The sequence below is a fragment of the Neomonachus schauinslandi genome, chromosome 11 (assembly GCF_002201575.2).
Source record: "Neomonachus schauinslandi chromosome 11, ASM220157v2, whole genome shotgun sequence".
Classification (NCBI taxonomy): domain Eukaryota; kingdom Metazoa; phylum Chordata; class Mammalia; order Carnivora; family Phocidae; genus Neomonachus; species Neomonachus schauinslandi.
Genome location: NC_058413.1, coordinates 8,095,286 through 8,117,517, shown reverse-complemented (window position 1 = coordinate 8,117,517; position 22,232 = coordinate 8,095,286). Strand labels below are relative to the sequence as shown.

General features: G+C 56.2%; 1 protein-coding gene across 1 annotated transcript in view; it reads right to left on the bottom strand.

Annotated features, from left to right (window-relative positions):
- The window catches only part of MACROD1 (mono-ADP ribosylhydrolase 1), a 148,463-nt gene extending 128,571 nt beyond the window's left edge, over positions 1-19,892 (bottom strand). The window contains 5 exon segments of the mRNA XM_021685515.2: positions 6,673-6,789; positions 7,309-7,410; positions 19,452-19,542; positions 19,545-19,625; positions 19,627-19,892. Coding sequence (XP_021541190.2) covers positions 6,673-6,789; positions 7,309-7,410; positions 19,452-19,542; positions 19,545-19,625; positions 19,627-19,755 — 520 coding nt within the window. The 5' untranslated portion in view covers positions 19,756-19,892.
- Between the last annotated feature and the right edge of the window lie 2,340 nt (positions 19,893-22,232).

Sequence of the window (22,232 nt, the reverse complement as noted above, 5' to 3'; positions counted from 1 at the left end):
TTTTCTGCACTGACCACCCCCTGTGCCAAACACCCATCCCACTTCTCAGGTTCCCTGCAGGGAGGGCAGATGACAACATACCTACTCTTTGACCAGAGAAGAAAAGGGAACAAAGAAGAGGTATTTCCACCCACCCTAAAAAATACAAGGATTTCTGGGGCGCCTGGGTGGCTCAGTCGGGTAAGCATCTGCCTTCGGCTCAGGTCATGATCTCAGGGTCCTGGGATTGAGCCCTGCATCAGGCTCCCTGCTCGCAGGGAACCTGCTTCTCCCTCTCCTCCCTGCTCGTGCTGTCTGTCTGTCTCTGTCTCTGTCTCTCTCAAATAAATAAATAAAATCTTAAAAAAAAAATACAAGGATTTCCTGGAAGCTCTAGGGTCTGGCAAATCTCCCCTTCCATCACCACTACTGGTTAGCTGTGTGGCATTAAGCAAGTCACTTCACCTCTCTGAGCCTCAGTTTCCCCCACTGACACTGTGGGCTAATATAATAACACCAGGAGGCCAGGAGAGGTGGCATGGGATGTGCATACAGCCTAGATCTGGATGGAGACCCTCGCTCAGGACTGGCCATGGCTCATTCCAAGCCCCTCAGAGCTTCCCCAAGTGTCCCCCCCCACCCTGCCTCACCCCTTCCTGCCAGGGCTCTCCCCCTCTGCCCCTGGAATGCCCTCCTCCAATTTCTGACTCAGTGCCCCCTTCTTTTTTTTTTTTTTGAAGATTTATTTATTTGAGAGAGAGAAAGTGCACACGTGAGCAGGGGGAGTAGCAGAGGGAGAGAAGAGAGAGAATCTCAAGCAGACTCCCCGCTGAGTGCAGAGCTCGGCACAGGGCCCCTGAGATCATGACCTGAGCTGAAACCAAGAATTGGCTGACCAACTGACTGAGCCACCCAGGTGCTCCCCCCTTTTTTAAATTTATTCATTTATTGGAGAGAGAGAAAGTCCGCGCTCCCTTCTCAGCACAAGCACCGCCTCCACTTTGCCTCCTCCAGGCAGCCTTCCTGATTGTCTCCCCCCCTGCCCCCCTGCAGGCAGGACTCCCAGCCCCCACATACTTTGCTATCCCTTTCCATTCACGGGTCTCACCTCACTTTTGGGATCCGAGAGTGTGTCTTTTGTAGCGCAGGGCCTACCCCAGTGCCTGGTGCAAAACAGGCCTGCCGCAGTCTGCTGAACGAAGGAGCTGCCATGCACGAGTTCAAGTTCTGACTCAGTCACCTGCGTCAGTCTGATCACTGAGAATGGCGATCACAGTCCTGCCTGCCTCAAGGATGCCTCGAGGTCAGTGCCACAGGGTGGGCACTGAGGGAGTGCTGGGTCCTCACCGCGTGCCCCCAGAGGCCCAGGGGCCCAGCAGAGCCCGGCTGCCCGCAGGCGGCCCCACAACCACCCCCCCTGCCCACTGCAGAGAGGTTGCTGCCGTGGGACGCAGCCGGCAAGCCTCAGCAAACACATTTAAATCTGAAGTGACAGATAAAGCGATTTACGGCGACAGTTTAGCGTCAGATCGCTTCCCACAAGGCAGCCGGCGTCTCTGGGCCCCTCCTGCTCACTAGTCCATCAAGGCGGTCTCCAAAACACAGACTCCAAGCAAGCGGTGGCCCAGGGACGGCTGGGGCTGGGCTCCTCGGCGGGCGTGGGGGTGGGGGTGGGGGTGGGGGTGGGGGTGGGGGGCCCAGGCAGTGGAGGAAGGGATGAAGGGAGGATGGGGGCTGGCTCATGAGGAGGAGGGAGCGATAAGCGGCTGGCAGATTTTCGAAAATCAAAGACCCAAGACTTAAGCCAACAGAGCGCCACTTCATGCCTTATTTTAAATAAATAAGCAGCTTAAAAACTCCCAGTGAGGCCGGCTTGTTGCGGTGAAACATGGCTTCCCACCCGTTCTGCACATCCTGGCCCGCGTGCCTAGGCCCCTCAAAGGCCTCACTGACCTGCCTTGCCTTCCGCCACCTCCTGGCACAATTAATTGGTCCCCACGGCGTCGCATGGCACTTTGTTCAAACCTTGCTCCCCGGGCTTTGTCACATTATATTCTACTAAGCTGCTCTTACTCTTGACTTCCCGATAACAATTTACTAGGGCTCGCTGTGTGCCAGGCCCTGGGCCCGGCACTGGATGCGCCTGAACTCGTGTTGTCCTCACGCCCACCCTTGGTGGGGTGGGGCCGAGGATGGTCCATTTTCCAGATGAGGAAACAGAGGTTTGGAGCTGCCTGGCCGGAGGCCACTGTGCCACCAGCCGGAATGCTGGGATGCCCATCAAATTAGCTCCTGGCCTCTGTGCCCAGGGTCCTGACTTGCTGGCCTGGGATGGCTTTGAAGTGAAAGATTCCTTCTGTTGGCACAAAGCATCACATTCATCCCTGCTCTGTCCCGTTAGGCCCAGAAGGCCAAAGCTGGCAGCCAGACCCCGGGGCTGGCTAAGAATGGGGGTCTTTCTTTGTGCTGGGACATTTCCTGCCTGGGACTCAGCTGTCTGCCGAAAACTAGCGACCCACAGGCACAGGCCTGGTGAGCTGGGAACCTCAAGGGCAAGGAAGTGGCCCAGTCAAGGTCATGCCCCCCCCAAGGCAATGAGAAGATGGAAGCATTCCACAAGCTGAGGCACCCCCCTCCCCGGGATGGAGACCCCCAGACCTGAGCTTTCTCTGGAGGAGATGCCTGGCATGGCTCCCCCCAGACACCACCTGGGGGGTCGTAGGCCAACCTGGAGCAGCAAGCACTGCCCCTGAGAATCTTCTGCTCCAGAACAGGGGCCTGCAGGGGGCTCCCTGGTTTATCTTGCCAGCATGGCAGCCCAATTTAATTAAGATGGATGCAGCGTGCCCCCATGGGTAGGAGCCATTGCTGGCTACCAGATGGCGGGAGCCTGAGACTCTCTGGGTACTGCCCGAGCAAGCAGCCTCAGCAGTAGCCCGTGAAAACACAGCCAAGGACAGCCCGAGGCCGCCTGCGCCGCACCTGGGTGCTTGGGGGGTTGGTCTTGCCCCTGTCCAACCCTGCCACCCACCTGCCCGGCATTCCCCCACTAGACTCTCTGCCCCAGCGCCCCTCCACATACTACACAACATGCTTCTCATCACAACACACACACGCGCACACACACACACATCTCACTTCCCACACACACCCACCATCACAGACACCACACATAGTATACATACGCTCCAGTCACATCTCAAATACCAACAGAGTCGGGTAAAAAGCAGGTCTGGACTTCAAAAGCCAGAGGACCAGTTGGTAAACAGTCTGATTTCCCAAAGTCCTGAAAGGGAGTGTGGGCAGAGTGGCTCCGTGGGGAAGGAAGGAGACAGGCAGGCACGGAGGGTACCTGGCCCCTGCCATCCCCAAGGGTCCCCCAGAGTCCTCTGAATGGGTGGGAAGGGAGCCTGCAGCCAGGCCGGAGACACCCCAAGCCCACAGCTCTGCAGGATGGTGGGAGTTCTAGGGATCCCAACCCCCCTTTTCCCTCACAGGCCCTTCCCAGCTCCCCCGCCATGGTCCCTGCAGCTGGAGGGAGGCCCAGCCAGCGATGGCACCTTCCCTGCGCCTGCCCCTGCCCCCATCTGGCCATAGGGACAAAAAAAGACACCCCCCCCCCACACACACACACAGAAAATTCAGAAAGTCCAAAGCTGACCTCAAGTCCCCAGCCCAGTCCTACCCACACCGCTCCCCACGGGACCAACATTGCCCTTAGCTTCAAAAATAAAAATTTAAAAATTCCCACCCCGCTATAATTGCTCGCTCCTCTTCCCCATTGTGGTGGCTCTGTGGTCGGTGCTGAGAAGCAATTATTCATGGCTAATGATTATAATCAAGTCAAATAGAATTTAATGGACACGTATTCTCTTCCTGCTTGAAACTTTACATATGAATTAAGCACATATGGGTTTCACGAGGCACAGACCAGATTTATGCAGCCCCGAAAAGCCCCACGTTGCCGCGACTTTTATTCTGCTAATAAACAGGCTGATTTACGGGAGCCACCGGGCGCGGAAACCGCGATCTCTGCTGCCCCCTGGTGGGCAGCAGGCCGGGGCTGAGCCAAGGCCATGGCGGGGGTGCCCAGGGAGGAGGCCGGAGGACTCCAGGTGTGGGGCTCCAGGCCAAGACCACGAAGAACCCCTGGGGTCTGACCAGTGGCAAGGCCACCGGGACACCGGTGCTAGGAAAAGGCCTGGGGGGAGGACCCGGAGGGGAAGCTGGCTCTGTATGGGAGCCCCACGTCCGGGGCCTGCCTCAGCCGTTCCCTGGGGATCCACACGGGTTCTGGGTCCTCCCTGCTGTGAGACTCTAGAAAAAAGGCAGAGCCCAGGAAAACACACCAAGAAGTGTTGGGTAAACTGAGGCAAGCAGGGAGAGATGAAAGCTGCTCCTCTGCAGAAGGCGCCCAGCATCCCTTGGCGTTCCTGGGACAGGGCTGATACCCAGGGTGATGATGGGGGCATGGATTCTAGCACCAACGACAGAGGCAGGGGTTGAGGCCTTGGTCCATGCCAGGGGCTGCACGAGCACCACTGTTTACGCAAAGAGGTCCCTAATGCCCCCGACAACCCAGCAGGTGGGTTTTCCACCATCCATATCCTGCGGAAGGAGAGACGGAAGCCCAGGCACGCACACGGACAAGGAGACCCCGGAGAGATGCAGTGAACGCTCCCACCCCCAACCCAGTGCCGCCGAATGCAGCCAGGACCAAAGTGCTCTTCTGAGAGCGAGAGGGGCTGACAGCCACCGCACTCAGGAGTCTGGCCAGGCGCAAGGACACTTAGAAAAGCCAAGAATCCCGCCCACAGGGCGCCTGGGTGGCTCAGTTGGTTGGGCGACTGCCTTCAGCTCAGGTCATGATCCTGGAGTCCCGGGATCGAGTCCCGAATCGGGCTCTCTGCTCGGCAGGGGGTCTGCTTCTCCCTCTGATCCCCTTCCCTCTCGTGCTCTCTGTCTCTCATTCTCTCTCTCTCAAATAAATAAAATCTTAAAAAAAAAAAAAAAAAGAATCCCGCCCACAGCCCTACATGCAAGCCTCCAGAGCCTCCCACCCTGCTCCTACTGCATCCCTACCTTGGTCTCCACCCCTCCCTCCTGGCCTGTTAACTGCCAGCCCAGCTGGGAAGGGGCTGATACGATGCCCCACTTTTCCCTCTGGCCACTTTGCAGCTCATCAAGAAAAGTATGGGCAGGGGATCCTCTCATACCCTTGCCCGTGATGGACAGGGCCTCGGGCACGCAGGAGAACAGCCCCACAGGCCTGCAGGGCGGAATCCTCAGCCTCGGCTCCAAGGCTTAGTCCTCCCAGCCCAGACCAGCCCCTCCTGGGGCCAGGCAGCAAGAAGGCCCTTCTCCTCCGGGCCACTATGACATCTACCAACCCAGTGTGGCTCGTCTTAACCCCACGTCTCCCCAGACGGACACGCAGGCCTGCTGGCAGCCCCCCACCCCGTCCTAGTGGCCCCGAGAGAAACACAGCAGGAGCACCAGCCGAAACCAAAGGGGACCGAGCTCCCTCTGCCCTAAGTCGGAACTCTGGCCTTTATGTCATTGGTCACCTGTGCACCGAGACGGGCAATGTGGGGGGATGGGGGCACTTGTGTGATCGCACAAACAGGCAGAGAGACACGCAGAGCCGTGCCACGGCCAGAAAGGCAACCCAAACCACGAAAAGCAGGCCTGGGGCAGGCCGAGTGGCTCCCTCTCCCCAGGTCCCATGAGCCCAGCCCCTTATCGAGAAGAGCATCAGCTCCGCCACGTCCCCGGGGCACTCGGCAACACACGGCTCCCTAGCCAGCCCTGGGGTCAGAAACAATGGCCGCCAGCCCAAGGGCAAGGTGGAGGAGGTCTGAGACCCGGGGTGGGGGGGGCGGCGAGACTGCACAGGTGGAGAGGTGGCAGCGCAGCAAGGTTTCCCCGGATAAGAGGCTCTGCCCACGTCTCCAAACATTTCTCTAAGGAAGCTCCTCCCCGTGAAGCTTGGTAAGCAGGCGAACAAGGGCTGGGATTCAGCCCCCGCTGGTCCTTGTCCCACAAACCGCCTGTGTACCAAATGGACTTGACTGTCCCTTGACACCCCACTCCTGACCTCGGCCAGACAGCCACAGCCTGGGAGGACAGCAACCACCTTCCTCCTGCCCCCAGGAGGGGAGAGAAGAGGAGGCTCCTCCACTCATCACAACAAACTGCCAAGCCAGCTAGTGCCACAGCAGGAAGCTGAGCCTAGGGCACCGGGGCCTCTGCCCCCACCTTTCCCTTGACAAACTCCCTGGCCTGCTCCAGGTCTGCAGGGGGGCATGGCAGGCAGGAGGCAGAGAAGGGAGAGCAGTGTGTTGGCAGCCCCTGAGGTCAGACCACCCTGTTCTGGCCTCCGCCTTCCTGGCAGGGCAGCCCGGCGCAATTCCAGCCAAGCTCTCTCCCTTCCTGGCTGCAAATGGGTCTCAGAGCTGCAAGGCAGCTCAGCCAAGGCGCCCCCGACATAGCAGGTCAGGGTTTCAAGGGAAAGGAGTCCGCGTAGCCAACACACTGGGTTCCTGTGGCGCCAGCAAGCCATCCTCCTCCGGCCGCCCGAGCCTCGCTGGAGCCAGGTGGCGTCCACCCATGCCTGGCACTGCAGCCTGGAGCAAAGGGGACGAGGTGGCCACTCAGGTCTCTGGCTCACGCCGGCCAGAAGCCCCCACTCACCGGCGTTGACGATGGCGTCCACCTCCAGCTTGGTGATGTCGCCTCGGAACAGGGAGATCTTCTCGTTGAGCTGCTTATCCTTCTTGTACTTTGGCTCCTCCACCTTCGCGGTCACCCCTGGACAAGCAGAGGCCCGAGGGGTGGGGGTCAGAGAGAGGCCCTCACTACTCTATCAACCCCGCTCCACCTCCAGAGGCAGGGGACTGGTGACAGACACGGACACTGGCTGTCCACAATGATTAAGTACCTCTCGCACGAGGCACACACAGGGTCCCCTTGAATCTTCCCAAGGTTAAGCACAGGTACAGCATTAAAGTCATCCATCCCCACTTTACAGACATGGAAACTGAGGCCTAGGCAGGTGAAGTGACTCGCCCTGGGTGACGGGTTGCCAGGCCTGCAATGTGCAGGGCTCCCCACAATGGTGCGGTCGTGGCTCCAGGGCTCAGTTTCCCAACAGTACGATGGGGATAAAAACCGAACCCTCCTCAGACCGGGTTCATACTTAAAGTGCCCCCCACACAGCAAACACCCTGTGAATGCTGCTGTCATTCTTCTTGGCCTAGTCGGTATGATAGTCCCAGGACACGGGTCTGAAGAGGCCACCCACCTGCCCCTCCCTGGCACACAGCCTACCTTTCGCCGTCTCTTTCCAGGTTGGGATCTTCTTCAGCCTGATGAAGTCCCTGCAGAAGTAATGTTCCTCCCGCTGCTTGTCACTCAGGCCCTTCAGAAACGCTATGGGGGGGGGGGGGGGCAGGCAGGAAGGAGCGTCAAGGCGGGAAGGGAGAAGAGTGGTCCAGGGGGCTTCTCCCACCCCCTGTATCTCTCCCCTCCTCATCGGGACTCTCACCTTGTCCAAGGATGCAAGCCAGCCCTCCAGGTCCACCCTTCCCACAGGCACATGATGGGGGGGAGTTTGTTAGAGCCGGAGGCCCCTAGACCATCCTGCAGGGCCCTCTTTGTTCAGGAGGGGAACTGAGTCCCAGGGAGACAGAGGGCATCTCTCAGGTACCACAGACCTGAGTTCAGAACTCAACTCTGCCCCTTTCTGGCTGTGTCCACACCCCTGGGCCCCTGATTTCTTCATTTATAGAGTGGGGTTAAGAGGCCCCTTGTGGAATAATTTCACAGTTACTCAATGCATATAAAGAAAACAGGTTGGTGGCGCTGGACGAGTTATATTATCAGTCACATCCTCAATGCATTACATCATCACCATGGTTATTTGTAGGCAGCAGGACACGGGGGACAGGACAAACATCCTCAAAAAGCCAAAGAACCAAGCAGATCTGGTGCCTGTTCACAGCCTCCCCCCCCCCCCCCCCCCCTGGAAGAGAGTTCCCCCCAGACAGATGCCCGGCTGGCTTCTCCCAGTGTGCACCAAGGGAGCAGCGAGAATTGTCCCCATCTTACAGATGAGGAAACGGAGGGTCATACAGATGGTGAGTGGGGAGCCAGGCCCCCCCATCTGCTCACAGACTCTGGATCTACCCGGCCTGGTCTCCCTGCTCCCTGGGCCTGGTCTTCCCTTTGGGTGGCACGGAGCCCCCTTCCAAGGCTTCCCACAAGCAGTCCAGGCTTCTGGCTCGTGGGTTCCCTCCGCTGGCCTGAGGCCACCAGGCACCCAGCTCTCAGCCGGGCATTGCTCCCCTAGACCACATGCTCCCCAGATGGAACAGCCCTCACTCACCACTTGTTGGGAGGTGGGGAACAAACAGCAAAGGCCACACTCAAGGAACTCAAAAAGCATCAGAAAATATGCAGACGTTGAGGGGGGGGCAACTAGGGGACGTGGTGGGAGAGGAAGGTTCGCCTCCTGGAGCCTTCCGCGGAAAAGGCCTCAAAGGGCAGGTTTTCAAGAGACAGGGGGGTCCTCCACACATGCCCTCGGCCCTGCAGAAGCCAGTCCCTCCAAAGCCTCTGTCCCTCATGGATGCACGAGGAGCAGGGAAAGGGCCCGGCTCACAGTCACAGCTCAGTGTTATGGTTGGGATGATTATAAAAGGCTCGTAGCACCCCAAATCTGCTTCAACGGTGGCTCAAGCCAGAATTACACTTTCTGGGAGCCGCTTCCCACCCTCTTCCCTAAACGCCTACGACGCACAAGTCCTGCATATGGTACAAGGACATAACACTCACTAAGGCAGATGTGGTCCTGGCCCTTGGGGAACCTACAAGCCAGCAGAGGAGAGGCTGAGCGCTCCACAATCAGGCAAGCCATCCAAGCTCCGAGGACGCTCCGGGGGCGGGAGGGGAGGTAGCAGGAAGCCCCGGCCAGGGGCTTCAGGGAGACTCGGAAGACAAACGGGAGGTCGCCAGGGCAGGGAAGGGCGTTTCACCATCTGAACAGTATGTTCGAGGTCCTGGGTGAGTGAAATTCAGGGCATGGGGCAGGGAGTGTGAAGCGGAGGGGCCACGCGTGTGACGCTGTGAGGAGCCACGAAATCTGTTAAGGACCGACTACATCCCAGGGTCACCTGAATCAGATTAAAGATGCTTTCACAGGGGCACCTGGGTGGCTCAGTCAGTTAAATGTCTGCCTTCAGCTCCGGTCATGATCCCAGGGTCCTGGGATCGAGCCCCTCATCGGACTCCTTGCTCAGTGGGGAGCCTGCTTCTCCCTCTGCCTCTTGCTCTCCCTGATTGTGCTCTCTCTCTCTCTGACAAATAAATAAATAAAATCTTAAAAAAAAAAAAGATGCCCACGTTCCTCATCCTCAGGGACATGCAAATCAAAGCCACAATGAGATACCACCTCACACCTGTCAGAATGGCTAGTATCAAAAAGACAAGAAATAACAAGGGCTGGCGAGGATGTGGAGACAAAGGAACCTCGTGCACTGCTGGTGGGAATGTGAATTGGGGCTACCCCTATGGAAAACAGTATGGAGGGCCCCCAAAAAGTTAAAAATCAAACTACCAGGGGCACCTGGCTGGCTCAGTGGGTGCAGCATAGGACTCTTTATCTTGGGGTTGTGAGTTCGAGCCCCACAGTGGGTGTAGAGATTACTAAAAAAAAAAAAAAAGAAAGAAAGAAAACAGAAATATCATATGATCCGGTAATCCCACTTCTGGGTATTTACCCAAAGAAAATGAAAGCACTAATTCAAAAAGATACATGCACACCTATGTTCACCAAAGCATTATTTGTCATCGCCGAGAGATGGAAGCAACCAAAGTAGCCATCAATAGATGAATGGATGAAGAAGAGGTGGTAGATACGCACAATGAAGTATTACTCAGCCATAAAGAAGAATGAAATCCTGCCATTTGCCACAACACGGATGGAGCTCGAAAATGTTATGCTAAGTGAAATAAGTCGGACAGAAAAGGACAAATATATGATTTCACTTCCATGTAGAATCTAAAAAAGCAAAACAGGAACAGCCTGTTTTGAGAACGAACTGATAGTTGCGAGAGGGCAAAGGGGTACGGGGATGGGCAAAATAGGTAAAGGGGACTAAGAGGTGCAAACTTCCAGTTATAAGATAAGTAAGTCACGGGGATGGGAAGTACAGCTTAGGGAAGATAGTCAATCATATTGTAATAACAGTGTGTGGTGACAGATGAGGGACTACACTTATCATGGTGAGCATTTTACAATGTACACGAATGTCAAATCACTATGCCATACACCTAAAACCAGTATTGTATTGTCAACTCTACTTCCATTAAAAATAAATAGGGGCGCCTGGGCGGCTCAGCCGTTAAGCGTCTGCCTTCGGCTCAGTCCTGATCTCAGGGTCCTGGGATCAAGCCCCGCATCGGGCTCCCTGCTCAGTGAGAAGCCTGCTTCTCCCTCTCCCACTCCCCCTGCTTGTGTTCCCTCTCTCGCCGTGCCTCTCTGTCAAATAAATAAAATCTTTAAAAATAAATAAATAAATAGGGGCGCCCGGGTGGCTCAGTCAGTTAAGTGTCTGCCTTCGGCTCAGGTCATGATCCCAGAGTCCCGGGATCCCTGCTCAGCGGGGAATCTGCTTCTCTCTCTCCCTCTAAGCCCTCCCCCCGTTTGTGCTCTCTCAAATAAATAAAATCTTAAAAAATAATAATAATAAATAAATAAATAACGCTTTCACCAAATACAGATTAAAAATTCCCCTGACCCCAAGCAGCACCATTTTTATTCTAAGAGGCCAAGGATATCCTACCGTGAATGGTACCCCAGTGGGGATGTCCCCCTCTTGTCACCAGTGTGTCCTGATGCTCACAGCCCATCTCCCTGCTTCCCCTTCTCAAGAGGCCACCTTCCCCACTGGACACGTGACCCCACGTACAATCTGAGTAACAGGCCAAGGGCTCCCACTTAAGCGCTCCTTTCTTTGTGTGTTGGGGGAGAGCTGAAGGGCTTCTCCAAGGCTTGACTACCCTATTCTGTAAAGTGGGGGTAAAGAAAGGAGGCTCCCTCCACCTCTAAATGAGAAGCACAACAGGCTTAGGTGGGTACCTAGCAAAGCACTCAGTGGCTGGCGGGCAGTACCATGAAGCAGAGAACAGACTAAGGAGGGGAGACCAGGCTCCTTCCAGCTTCTGTCTCTCCTTGGCAGTCTGAATGCAGAGCAGTCAACTTATTGAGCACCCACCAGGCACCAGGCCTGGAGGTGGGAGGCAAGGGGAGGTCCTAGGGCCTGACCAAGCAGAGGGCAGGCAGGACAGCTCGCTGGAGGAGGTACCTCTAACTTCTCTGGTCTGCCCCAGAGGCTGCAAATCGCTAGAGAAAAATCCCATCACCAAACAGAAGGCTCCCTCTAAATTCCTGATTCTGTCCCCTCGCGGCCCCATCTGCCAGGCAGCTCCAGCTGCTGCTTGGGAAGTTTTCCCCCTCACCCTTCTCCCCTTTCCCAAGCCTCCCCACTTTGTCTTCCAGCCCAGCGTCCTGCTACCAGCTGGGAACCCACACCACAGCCAGGCCCTCCCTCCCTCAGCCCAGGCTGCCTGCTCACCTTCCAGAGGCCTCACTCCTACAGCTCCTCCTCCGCCCTCCACTGTCTTGTCTGCCCTCAAACAACCCTCTCATGTCTCAAGGTCATAAAGCCTCCCTCAACCATGCACTCCACACCCTGCAGCTGTGGCCTCCTCTCTGTCTCCCTCCCCCACTGCCCCCACTTCCTGCCTCCATGCTTCCCTGAGCCCTCACCAGTCTCACTCCACTTCTCCACCAAGGCCAAGGTCAGAGACACCGCACTGGCCATGTGGCCCCATGTAGTGCCCCTTCTGTCCTCCCTTGTGCACTTAGCACCCCCCACCCCCTCTTCCCCCTCAGGACCCCACCTCTCCTGGATCCCACCCCACTCACTGGCCCTCTTGTCTCCTTGTTGCCTCCCCTTTTCCTTAATCTATACCCTCCCCCTAGTCTTCACATCAATCCCATGCATTCCAAACCCTCTTGGAGCTAATCCGGTGTGGGGGGGTCTACACCTCCAGCCCCTCAGCTCTCTGCAGAGCATCGAGCATTGAGCATCGGATCCCCAAGGCCCACTGCCTGCTCTCAACCCCAAACTCCTCATGTGCAAAACTGAACTTCTGACTCCTTCCCCCCAAACATGGTTTTTCTCTCCTTCCTTCTTCCCTTTCTCAATGAACAGCCCTCGACTCTGCTAGGACCCCAAAATGGGCAGTTCCTTTCTCTTAGTGCCCTGGTTCCATCCATATGCAGGCTGTTGGATTCATCCCCACAATACCCCCAAAACCAAGCCTTCTGCTCATCCCCACTAGGGGCCAAGCCACTATCATGGCTCCCTAGCACCACCCAGAAGCCTTCTACTCCCAGTGGACTCCCCATGTCCACCCAACCGTCTGTTCCTCACTCAGCAGCCCAGGAATCTTAGGGGCAGAATTCTATTTAAACCTCTGTTTAAAGCTCAGTTCAAAGTCCAAGTCCTTACTGAGGCCCATGTTGACACCCTGCCTCTCCCCTCACCTCCACTGCTTGCCTCCGGACAAGCTATGCTCTACCTCCTACACCTCTGCAGTCCACGCACATCAACCACCTTTCAGTTCCTCCCATGGCCAGACTGTTTGCTGCCTCAGGGCCTTTGCACCTGCCCTGCCCTCGGCCTAACCTTCCTTTACAGGCCTTCCCCACTCCCAGAGTAGCCCCTTCCCCACCCGCTATGCTTTATTCCTTACTTGACCTTGGCCACTTGGGGATCTGTGGTGTTTACGTTGGATTCCCACCATCTGGCGCAGCGCATGGCATGTGTGAGCGTCCACGGGCGTCTGCGGGATGAATCGATGAATGACTGAGCTGAGACCTGAACGTTGGGGGCATGTTTGCAAAGAGAACAGAGTTGTCCGGGTGGAGGAGACAACATAGGCAGAAGCCCTGAGGTAGGAGAGAGCATGTGAGCGGGGAAATGGAGAGAAATCTAGAACGGCTGGACCAGAGAGCAAAAGCCAGGCTGTGGCAGCCACCTCGGCTTGTCTCCCATCTGAGGAACGGAGCCTTTGGAAGGAACGTGCTGGTCCAGGCGGCTACTGTGGTTTCAATTCCTCTTGCTCCTTGGTCCCACTAGGTTTGGGCTCACGAGCTCCTGACATCACATTTGTGGGCAGGTCACTCGCCCTCTCTGAGTCTCAGTTTCCTCATCTCTAGAAGAGGGACTGGGCAGGCTTGCCGTGAATGACAAGGGACTGTCAGAATATCTGGAAGCTGCAAAGTGCAAGACACACAGCAGATACGTAGTCCTTCCTGCAAGTGAAGATTCAGAGGGCAAAGCCAAACAAGACCAAATCGGGGGGAGAACTTTTGCAACTTGGGGGCATAAGTGGGTAGAGGAGCTTTTTGAATTATTTCGGTGCCCATGTTTGTCCTCTTGCACAGTTGAGACCACAGATATCTCCCCCTAAGAGGCCTTGGCACGCCCAAGTGTGGGTTCTCCCAGCCAGATGAACCCAGGGCCGGAAAGTGAATGTGCCTGCCGAGTCGCTGCAGGGACTGGCCGGCCAGCACCCAGGCCAACCCCACAGCACTCCCGTGTGCTGTGTGAGTGGCTGGGTAAGCCCCAGGCACCCCATAGGACTAGTCTGGGGAGCCTGGAAATGGCTAGAGTCCCCTCACAGACGCCATCTGGCAGAGGCTACCACCTTGCATTCCAGAAGAAACAGAGGTATGTCGCTGCCACAGGCAAGCCAGGAGGGGACACAGCCCAAGGCTCCTTCCTGCGCTATCCTCCCCAGGATCCAAGGGCTGGTTTGAGTGGCCCACAGCCCGCACAGCCCGCACAGCCCCCTCTTTCCAGCAAAGTCCAAAAGATGGCTCCACTTCCCAGAGCAGGAAGACAGCCAGAACTCCTGGCTCTGCTATCAGCTGACTGGGCGCTGACCTTGGGGACATGTCAGCCTGTCCCTTCCAGTTCACGGTCCCCAGGCACACACCTCTTGAAGCCAGCATGTGGGGTGCCTTGTCCTCATCTCCAGAGTGAGGCAGCAGCCCAACTGACCCCTGAGGAGCGACACCCTGCGTGGGTCTCTGATTTATGGGGCAGGAGAAGCCAATTATGATTCCCCTGGCTCCGAGGAACCAAGGGTCATCCTCATCGCCTTGGCTCCATCTGTCCGACAGGCCCCACGCATTTATAACATTTTCTACCTCCTTTTGCCAGAAGGACAGATGCAGACTTAAAGCACAAGTGAGTTTTATTTTTCTTATAAAAGATGTAAAACATACGTTTTAATTTTCTTTCTTTTTTGGAAAGGTGTGAGGATTTCACAGCTCAGTGAGACAGGTGTTGTAAAAAGATGTTTGCAGTAAATTTTGACGGGGAGGCCTGACCCTGGATGAGGCTTTCAGCGGCTCCCGGGCACAGAAGCCAAGCTGGCGGATGCAGGCTGCACCAGAACCATAAAGTGCACCGGGCGAACGGGAATTCAATGATGTGTTTTAAGAAGTGTCTTTATGGCACTTTGCTAGACAGTGTTCAGAGAGGTGAGGGCAGGCTGGCACGGAGGGAGGCTCCTCCTCTGGAGAAGGCCAGGTGGACAGGGCTGATAATGGCGGGGCTCTGGGAACATAGCGGCAGGGGCATTAATCATCTGGGCTCACCGTCCCCCCAAGAGTGGGGTCTGGTCAAAGTCCGTGGCCCGAGCCACGGGGAGACAGAGCGTGAGGCACCTTGGAGCTTCTCTGCTCTCCCTAGGCCCCCTCACCTCCACCCACACTGGGACACACCAAGGCAGGTGGGAGAAGACCCCCCTCCCAGTTCCCAGGTGAGCCTGCAAGGTTCCCCAGTTCGGTAGTCAAGTCAGAGAAATCATCTGCTCTGCATGATACCCCAAGGGTTGAAATGAGCCATCTCTGCCCAGTGCAAAGGGAGCCTGGAGAATAGGTGCCTTGCTTATAATGCCAGGGAGACGAAACGTGGCTCAGGATATGCACGTCATGGGCTCCAGCATTTGAGACCATGAGGGAGACAAATTTACACAAATCCAGTGTTGCTGTGGCCAAAACAGCGCAGAGAGAGGAGAGAAGCCCAAGGGCTGACAAGAAAGGGGGGTCACTGGAGACCCTTTGTACACCGTGGACCCTCTTATACACCGCTGTATACAAAATGGTTTCTGATGTGATCCCAGCACAACCTACAAATCAGGTGCTGTTCGTCCCATTTCACAGATGAGGAAACTGAGGCTCGGGGAGCAGGGAAGCAGTGGTGTTGCGGCTGGCCCAAGTCTGATGGCACCAATGCCCGTCGTCTTCTTAGCAGACAGCTCGGCCCCCAATGCAGGTCAGAAGGAGGGTCTGTGACCCCCGCCCCTGTGGTGACACAGCTCCTAGATGCCCCCAGTGCCCAACCTTAAGTCCCCTCATGCCCAACTGCCTTTAGAGTACGACTGTTTCCACAGTCTTGTGATAAAAAGGCACCACCTGTGGGGATAATAAGGCTCCCCATCACTGAGGCAACTAGAGAAATAATCCTCTGGCCCGTAAAATCAGATTCTATGAAGATCTCCCCAAAGGACTGACTGTCTCCTACCCAGGAAGATCCAGCCTGGTGGTATTTACTTCCCCAGAGGGAGAATAGGTCTATAGGAGTGGCCAGTCAGCTTAAGACGGAGAAAGGGAATGCCTAGGGTAAGGCAGAATTCGGCCATGTGTCCAGAGGACTCACTGGGCCGGGAGCTGAGGCATCCTGCACCAGAACCCAGAGCAGGCACTCAACAGTGCAGAGAGACGGAACTACTGAGCAGCCACCCAAGGAAGGGGATCCTTGGTGGGTGGGTCCACCCCTTGCAGGGAAGCTTCCCCAGCCTGCCCAGGGCAATGGGATCCGCTTCCAAAATCATTCAACCAGCTCTCCAGCTGAGAACACATGCTGCCAAGTGAACTTAGGACAATGACTTGGCTTCCACGTGGCTTTTCCACGGGAGAGGAGGCCCTGCCCTGGCACACTTTCCAGACCCACCACTATATTTTCTATTGCGAGCTGTGCATCAACCTTCTGACCTACATCAGGCTCTTGTGAGTTCAGTTACTGTGTGCCAGTCTTTGAGAGAGGATCATCCCAGGTACAGACAGGCATTTGGAGGCCTATGTATATCCCCAAGAGAAAGGCGAGCACATGTCCATCAAAGACATGGACAGGAATAATCAGAGCAGCTCTATTCCCAACAGCTTCAAACTGGAAAACGAAATGCCCATCAACAGGAGAACGGGTACACAAAATGTGGTACATCCACACCATGGAATATTACACAGCCATAAAAGAGCAAACTGTTGGTACACCCAGTAAGGCACATCAACCGCACAACTATGAGTAAAAGGAGCCAGACACACTGTATGCCTCTGTTCACATGAAGTTCAAGAAGCAGTAAGAGGTACTGATTGCAAAGGGGCTCAGAGGAACCTTCTAGGGTGCTGGCAACCTATTGACCACAACTGGATATTTACATAAAAATATACTGACCATACGTACACCTGAGGTCTGTCTACTTAATGTGCTTCACAGTACACATAAGTCAGCTCAAAGTGTAAACAGAACATAAGGAAGAAAATTATGTGGGGGTTTTCAAGGACCAAAGCTTAGACCCCAATCAGAAGCAGAGTCCAGGGGCACCTGGGTGGCTCAGTCGGTTAAGCAGCTGCCTTCGGCTCAGGTTGTGATACCGGGTCCTGGGATCAAGCCCCGCATTGGGCTCCCTGCTCAGCAGGAAGCCCGCTTCTTCCTCTCCCACTCCCCCCGCTTGTGTTCCCCCTCTCACTGTGTCTCCAATGAAAAAAAAAATAAAATCATAAAAAAAAAAAAAAAAAAGCAGAGTCCAGCTGAGGCAGCTCCCCAGTGTGGCGGTTTTAAAAATATGCCCCCAATTCTTTGATCCTCTTCCCTTCCAAAGGTGGAAACTAATTCCCCTCCCCTTGAATGTGGGCCAGACTCCATGACTCCATTTTAAGCCCCAGCATAAGGCAGAATAGACGGTGTGGGACTTTAAAAACTAGGTCACAGGGGCGCCTGGGTGGCTCAGTCGTTAAGCGTCTGCCTTCAGCTCAGGTCATGATCCCAGGGTCCTGGGATTGAGCCCCGCATCGGGCTCCTGCTCAGCGGGAAGCCTGCTTCTCCCTCTCCCACTCCCCCTGCTTGTGTTCCCTCTCTCTCTGTGTCTCTGTCAAATAAATAAAATCTTAAAAATCAATAAATAATAAAATAAAAATAAAAACTAGGTCACAAAAAGGCACTGTGGCTTCTGGCTTGGTCTCTGGGGGAAACCAGCTGCCATGTCATGAGGTGACTCAAGCAGCCCTGTGGAGAGATCCCCAGGGTGGGTCTGAGGCCTTTACCAACAGACACTTCACAGCTGTAACCAAGTCCAACAGAACCACCCGCTAAGCTACTCCTAGGTTCCTGACCCTCAGAGACTATGAGGTAATAAACGTTTGCTGTTGTAAGCCATTGAATTTGGGGGTAATGTGTTACTCAAAAATAGATCACTGAAACACACAGGTCACCCCGACAAGCCTGCTGGGGTCTTCACGCCCAGTGCCAACACTCCTCACACTGCTCCCTGACTGGATCCTGGAGCTCAGGCAGCCCCATCTGCCATGGTTTCTTCACAGCATTGACCTTTGCCTGGTACTGCCCCACTGGTTTGACGTTTTCAGATGTTTCCTTCCCCTATCGAAGAAGCTCCATGAGGGCAGGCACCTTGCCTGTCTCACTCATGGCTGCATCCCAGCACCAGAACGGTGCTGGCCACATAGAAGGCGCTCAGTAAAAATCGATGAATGAGGGGCACCTGGCTGACTCAGTCTGAAGAGCATGTGACTCTTGATCTCAGGGTCGTGAGTCTGAGCCCCATGTTGGATGTCCGGATTACTTCAAAATAAATAAACTTAAAAAAAAAAATGATGAACGAATGGAAATCCCAGCTCCAAGCAGAGATACCACAGCAGCCTGGGAATCCCTGGCCTGTCAGCTTTACAAGGTCTGGAAGTTTTCAGGGGCACCAAGGAATGGGAGGGGGTGGGGACCTAGATCCTAGAAACAGTGACAGATCCAGGAGCAGGTGGCTGGGCCCCTTGCCTTCCTAGCTCTCTTTCCCACCAAGCTGGCTTGCTGCTCCTGACAGAGAAGGGGAGGCAGGCTCCCTGTGGGGACAGTCCCCCTGCCAGGAATCTCAGCCAGCCCCCCACTCTCCGCCCTAACCAGGGTTCTAGGGCCCCGGGCTGAGGGCATGACAGACACTCTGTGTGCGCACTGAGCCAAGTCAAGTGCTTTCTGCCCGCACTTGAAGATCCCAGCAAAGGAATTCATGAGGGGGTAAAGTCATCTTGAACTCTACCTCTAATTCTGAGGACGCCTTCCCTTTACCCCCACCCTCCCCTGCCAGCCCACAGAGGCCCAGCCAATGAGCAGCCTCCCCTGTGCTTTTGAAAGGGGATCCAGCCAGGAATGGTTACAAGAGCTCTGGGAGCAGGCTCTGAAGGGCAGCGGCAGCTGGCTGAGCAGCCGGCCAGACTATTTGGGGCTCTGTAGGCCAGATGCCCTCCCTTCCCTGTTCTGTGTGGGGACCCAGAGTCCAGCCCTGGGACTCATGCCGGACCAGGACTCATGACCCGTCCCAGAGTGGGAGGAAATGGCTTGATTCCTGGGGGTGCAGGGTGTAACTGCTCTCACAGACATAATGCCCTGTCTCTGCCCTGCAGCCCCTCAGCCCTGTGTCCCCCAGGAATGGGGGAAGAAACTGTTCACAAGTGGCCAGAGGCCAGGGATGAGGGCAAAAGGGCACCAGATGACCAGCCCAGAGAGGCAAGCCTTCAGGGTATGGGTGTGGTGGAGGTGGGACTAGCCTGCCCACAGAGGCCACTCTGTGGGGCTGTCTGATCCTCCCAGGTGGGACACCACACCCAGAACTGTCCCCTCCGTCCATTTCCTGCCACTCTGCCTAAAATGCCACCACTTGAGAAACCATACTGCACAAAGCATGGGGAATTCAGGAGCCTAACGTCAGCTCTGCCACAAACTCTCAGTGACCTTGGCTTATCAGCTCAGTTTTCCTCCCGCACATCGGAGTCCGGAGGTAGGTCCTGGATGACCCCTGGGCGTGCCCTGTGACCCGTGCCGGCGGGGTAAGGTCGTCCTCACACTGCCCCCGACAGGGGACCTGGCCTTCGTACGGAGTGAAGTGGTTTGCGGGACTGGGCACACGGGGGGCGTGGCTGTGACTGGAGGGGTCCATATTGGGCGAACGAGGCCTTAACTTCCTCGGGTCTCTGGGGTGGAAGAGGCTGCTGGTGGGGTGCTGTCCAGCCCCCTCGCCCCTCGCGCTCCCCTCCTGCTTACACTTACATTTTGCCTCCTTCCAGTCGGTGGAGGTGCTCAGGTCCACCTTCGCCGCCATGGCCAGGGGGGCCCAGGTGCGCACCCCGGCGCTCCTCTCCGCCCCACCGCCGCCGCCCCCCAAGCCCCAACTCCCGCTGGGGTCCGCGCGCTGGGGCTGTCCGCGCTCAGGGACGCCGGTGGAGCCGCACGCACTGCTGCGGGTTCGCGTGGCACCCGCCGAGGGGCCGGCCCAGGGGCGCGGGACGCAGAGCAGCTGCCCCGCCGCGCGCAGCTGTGCCAGGCGGCCGGACACTTGGCTCCTCAGAGACATGAGCGGGCGGCGCGGGGCGGTTCCCCGCCCACTTGGACTCTATTTACGGGGCTGGGAGTCTGTCCCTGATCCGCTCGGGACCGAGCGGTGTGTGCTAGCGGCGACCGGCTCCGAGCTGGTGGGCCGCGCGGCCAGAAACCCCGAGCGCGCCGCTGGGCACCCTGGAACTTGTAGTCCCGGCCGCCCGACGGGCCCCCGCACTCGTATACACACGTGCGCGCCCCGCCCGGACTCCGCCCGTTCCGGGCGCCGGGTTGGGAGGCTCCCGCTTCTCGGAGAGTCGCGCGGCTGCCTGGCGCCCCCTCGGGGCTCGCCGCCAACTTCCCGGTCTGTGGAGCCGCCCTCCCCGCGGCGCGGCCCCGGACCGCCTCTGCCCTGCGTCCGTGGCGCTCGGCGCTCCATACCGAACTCGGAGAGGCGGGCGCGGCGCCACCCCGCAACCCCATCCCGCAACCCCATCCTGGCCCCAGGAGCCGTGGTCCCTCCCGGCCGGCCGTCCCCGGGGAGGTGACAAGCAGCGCGAACGGGTACGTCCGGTTCGGCGACTTTCCCCAGGCAGCTGAGCCCTGGGGGCAGACGGGGACGCGACTGAAAGGAAGGGTGCAAACCGTGGAATGTGAAGGCAGAAAATTTGAGTTCCAAGAGGCCTTCTCGGGTGGAACAATTGGCATGTGTTTTTTCTTTATTTTTTTCTAATTTTTTTTACTAAGACTATGAAGGTAGATTTTTAAATATGAGCTTATGTTTTTCTACACTATTAATATTATTTGAGAAATATAATAGTTGGGTGCCTGGATGGCTCAGATGGTTGGGCGTCTGCCTTCAGCTCAGGTCGTGATCTCAGGGTCCTGGGATCCAGTCCCACATTGGGCTCCCTGCTTCTCCCTCTCCCTCTACTGTTCCCCCTGCTTGTGCTCTCTCGCTCTCTCTGTCAAATGGATGAATAAAATCTTTAAAAAAATATATATATATATAATAGTAGATATTTTTATAAAGAGGAGGAGCCAGGGTCCCAGAGAAGGTTCCAGTACCAGCTTGCCACCCTGGGGTACGCAGTCCACTTGAGACTCACTTCTTGAGCTGTAAATTAAGAATAAGACAGGGACACCTGGGTGGCTCAGTCAGTTAAGTGTCTGCCTTCCACTCGGGTCATGATCTCAGGGTCCTGGGATGGAGCCCCCGCATCAGGCTCCCTACTCAGGGAGGCTGCTTCTCCCTCTGCGGCTCCCCATGCTTGTGCTCGCTCCCTTTCTCCCGCTGTTTCTCTCTCAAATAAATAATAAATAAAGATCTTTAAAAAAAAAATAAAAAGACAGGGCTCAGGTCTGGCTGGTTGCAGAGGTGCCCTGTGTTCCAGGCCTCTCTGGTGCTGGGTGTGGCAATAACCCAGGGCGGGCTGTGGGGCGGATCACACAGTGAGCCATGTGGATGCAGGGGCACCACCGGGGTGTCCAAGAGAGAACTGGCACAGACCTGCCCGCAGGGAGGAGGGCAGTGATCAGCCTGGGATGAGGGTGGAGAGGTGCGATCAGAAGCCAGGGGCCAGGAAGGAAGGGTCAAAGGTCCCCAACATTCCAGGACCACCAGTAAGGACCGTACCCTTTCCCCAAAAAGGTCAGCAAGATGAGTTCAGGATGTGGTAGTCAGGTCCCCAGGATGGAGGTCACCTCCCCGCTTGCCACTTCTATAACTCAGCCTTGCCAATTGCATCCAGGATAGCAGCCATTTACAGGGCACTGGGTACCAGCTGGCACTGAACTAAGCACCTGCTTGCATTTGCTGTACCTTCATTAGCTTGTGATGAGCTCCTGATGGCTAGGTGAGGCAGCGGGAACGGCTAGAGGTCAACAACACAGCCTGTGAGGGTCAGAGCCCAGGCTTGGGCCTGGTTGTTTGGTTCTTATCTGTGGTCGGGAAAGCAATTGCACAGATGTCACTGATTCAGGAAAGGAAGCATGTGGATGACCCTGCGTGTGTTCTCTCACTGCTGTAACAAGTTACTGCAAATTGGTGGCTTCCACTACACAAATGTATCATCTTGAAGTTCTGTAGGACAGAAGTCTGACGGGGGTCTCTCGGGGCTAAAATCAAGGAGTCAGCAAGACTTTGTTCCCTACTGGAGGCTCTTTCTGGTCTTTTCCAGCTACTGGAGATGCCCACACTCCTTGGCTCGTGGCACCCTTCTTCCATCTTCAAAGCCAGCAATGCTGCATCTCCCCAACCAATTCTTCCATAGTGTCCCTTGCCTCTGACTCTCCTCCACTTCCCTGCCATTTTCAAGGACCCTGGTGATTATGCTGGCCCCACCAGGATAATCCGTGACCACCTCCCTATTTAAAGTCTACTGATGTGTGGCATTAACTCCACCTGCAACCTTGATTCCTCTTCACCATGTAATGTAACATATTCTCAGGGACGAAGATGTGGGCATCTTTGGGGGGCCATTATTCTGCCTACTATACCCCTCCTGGTAAGGT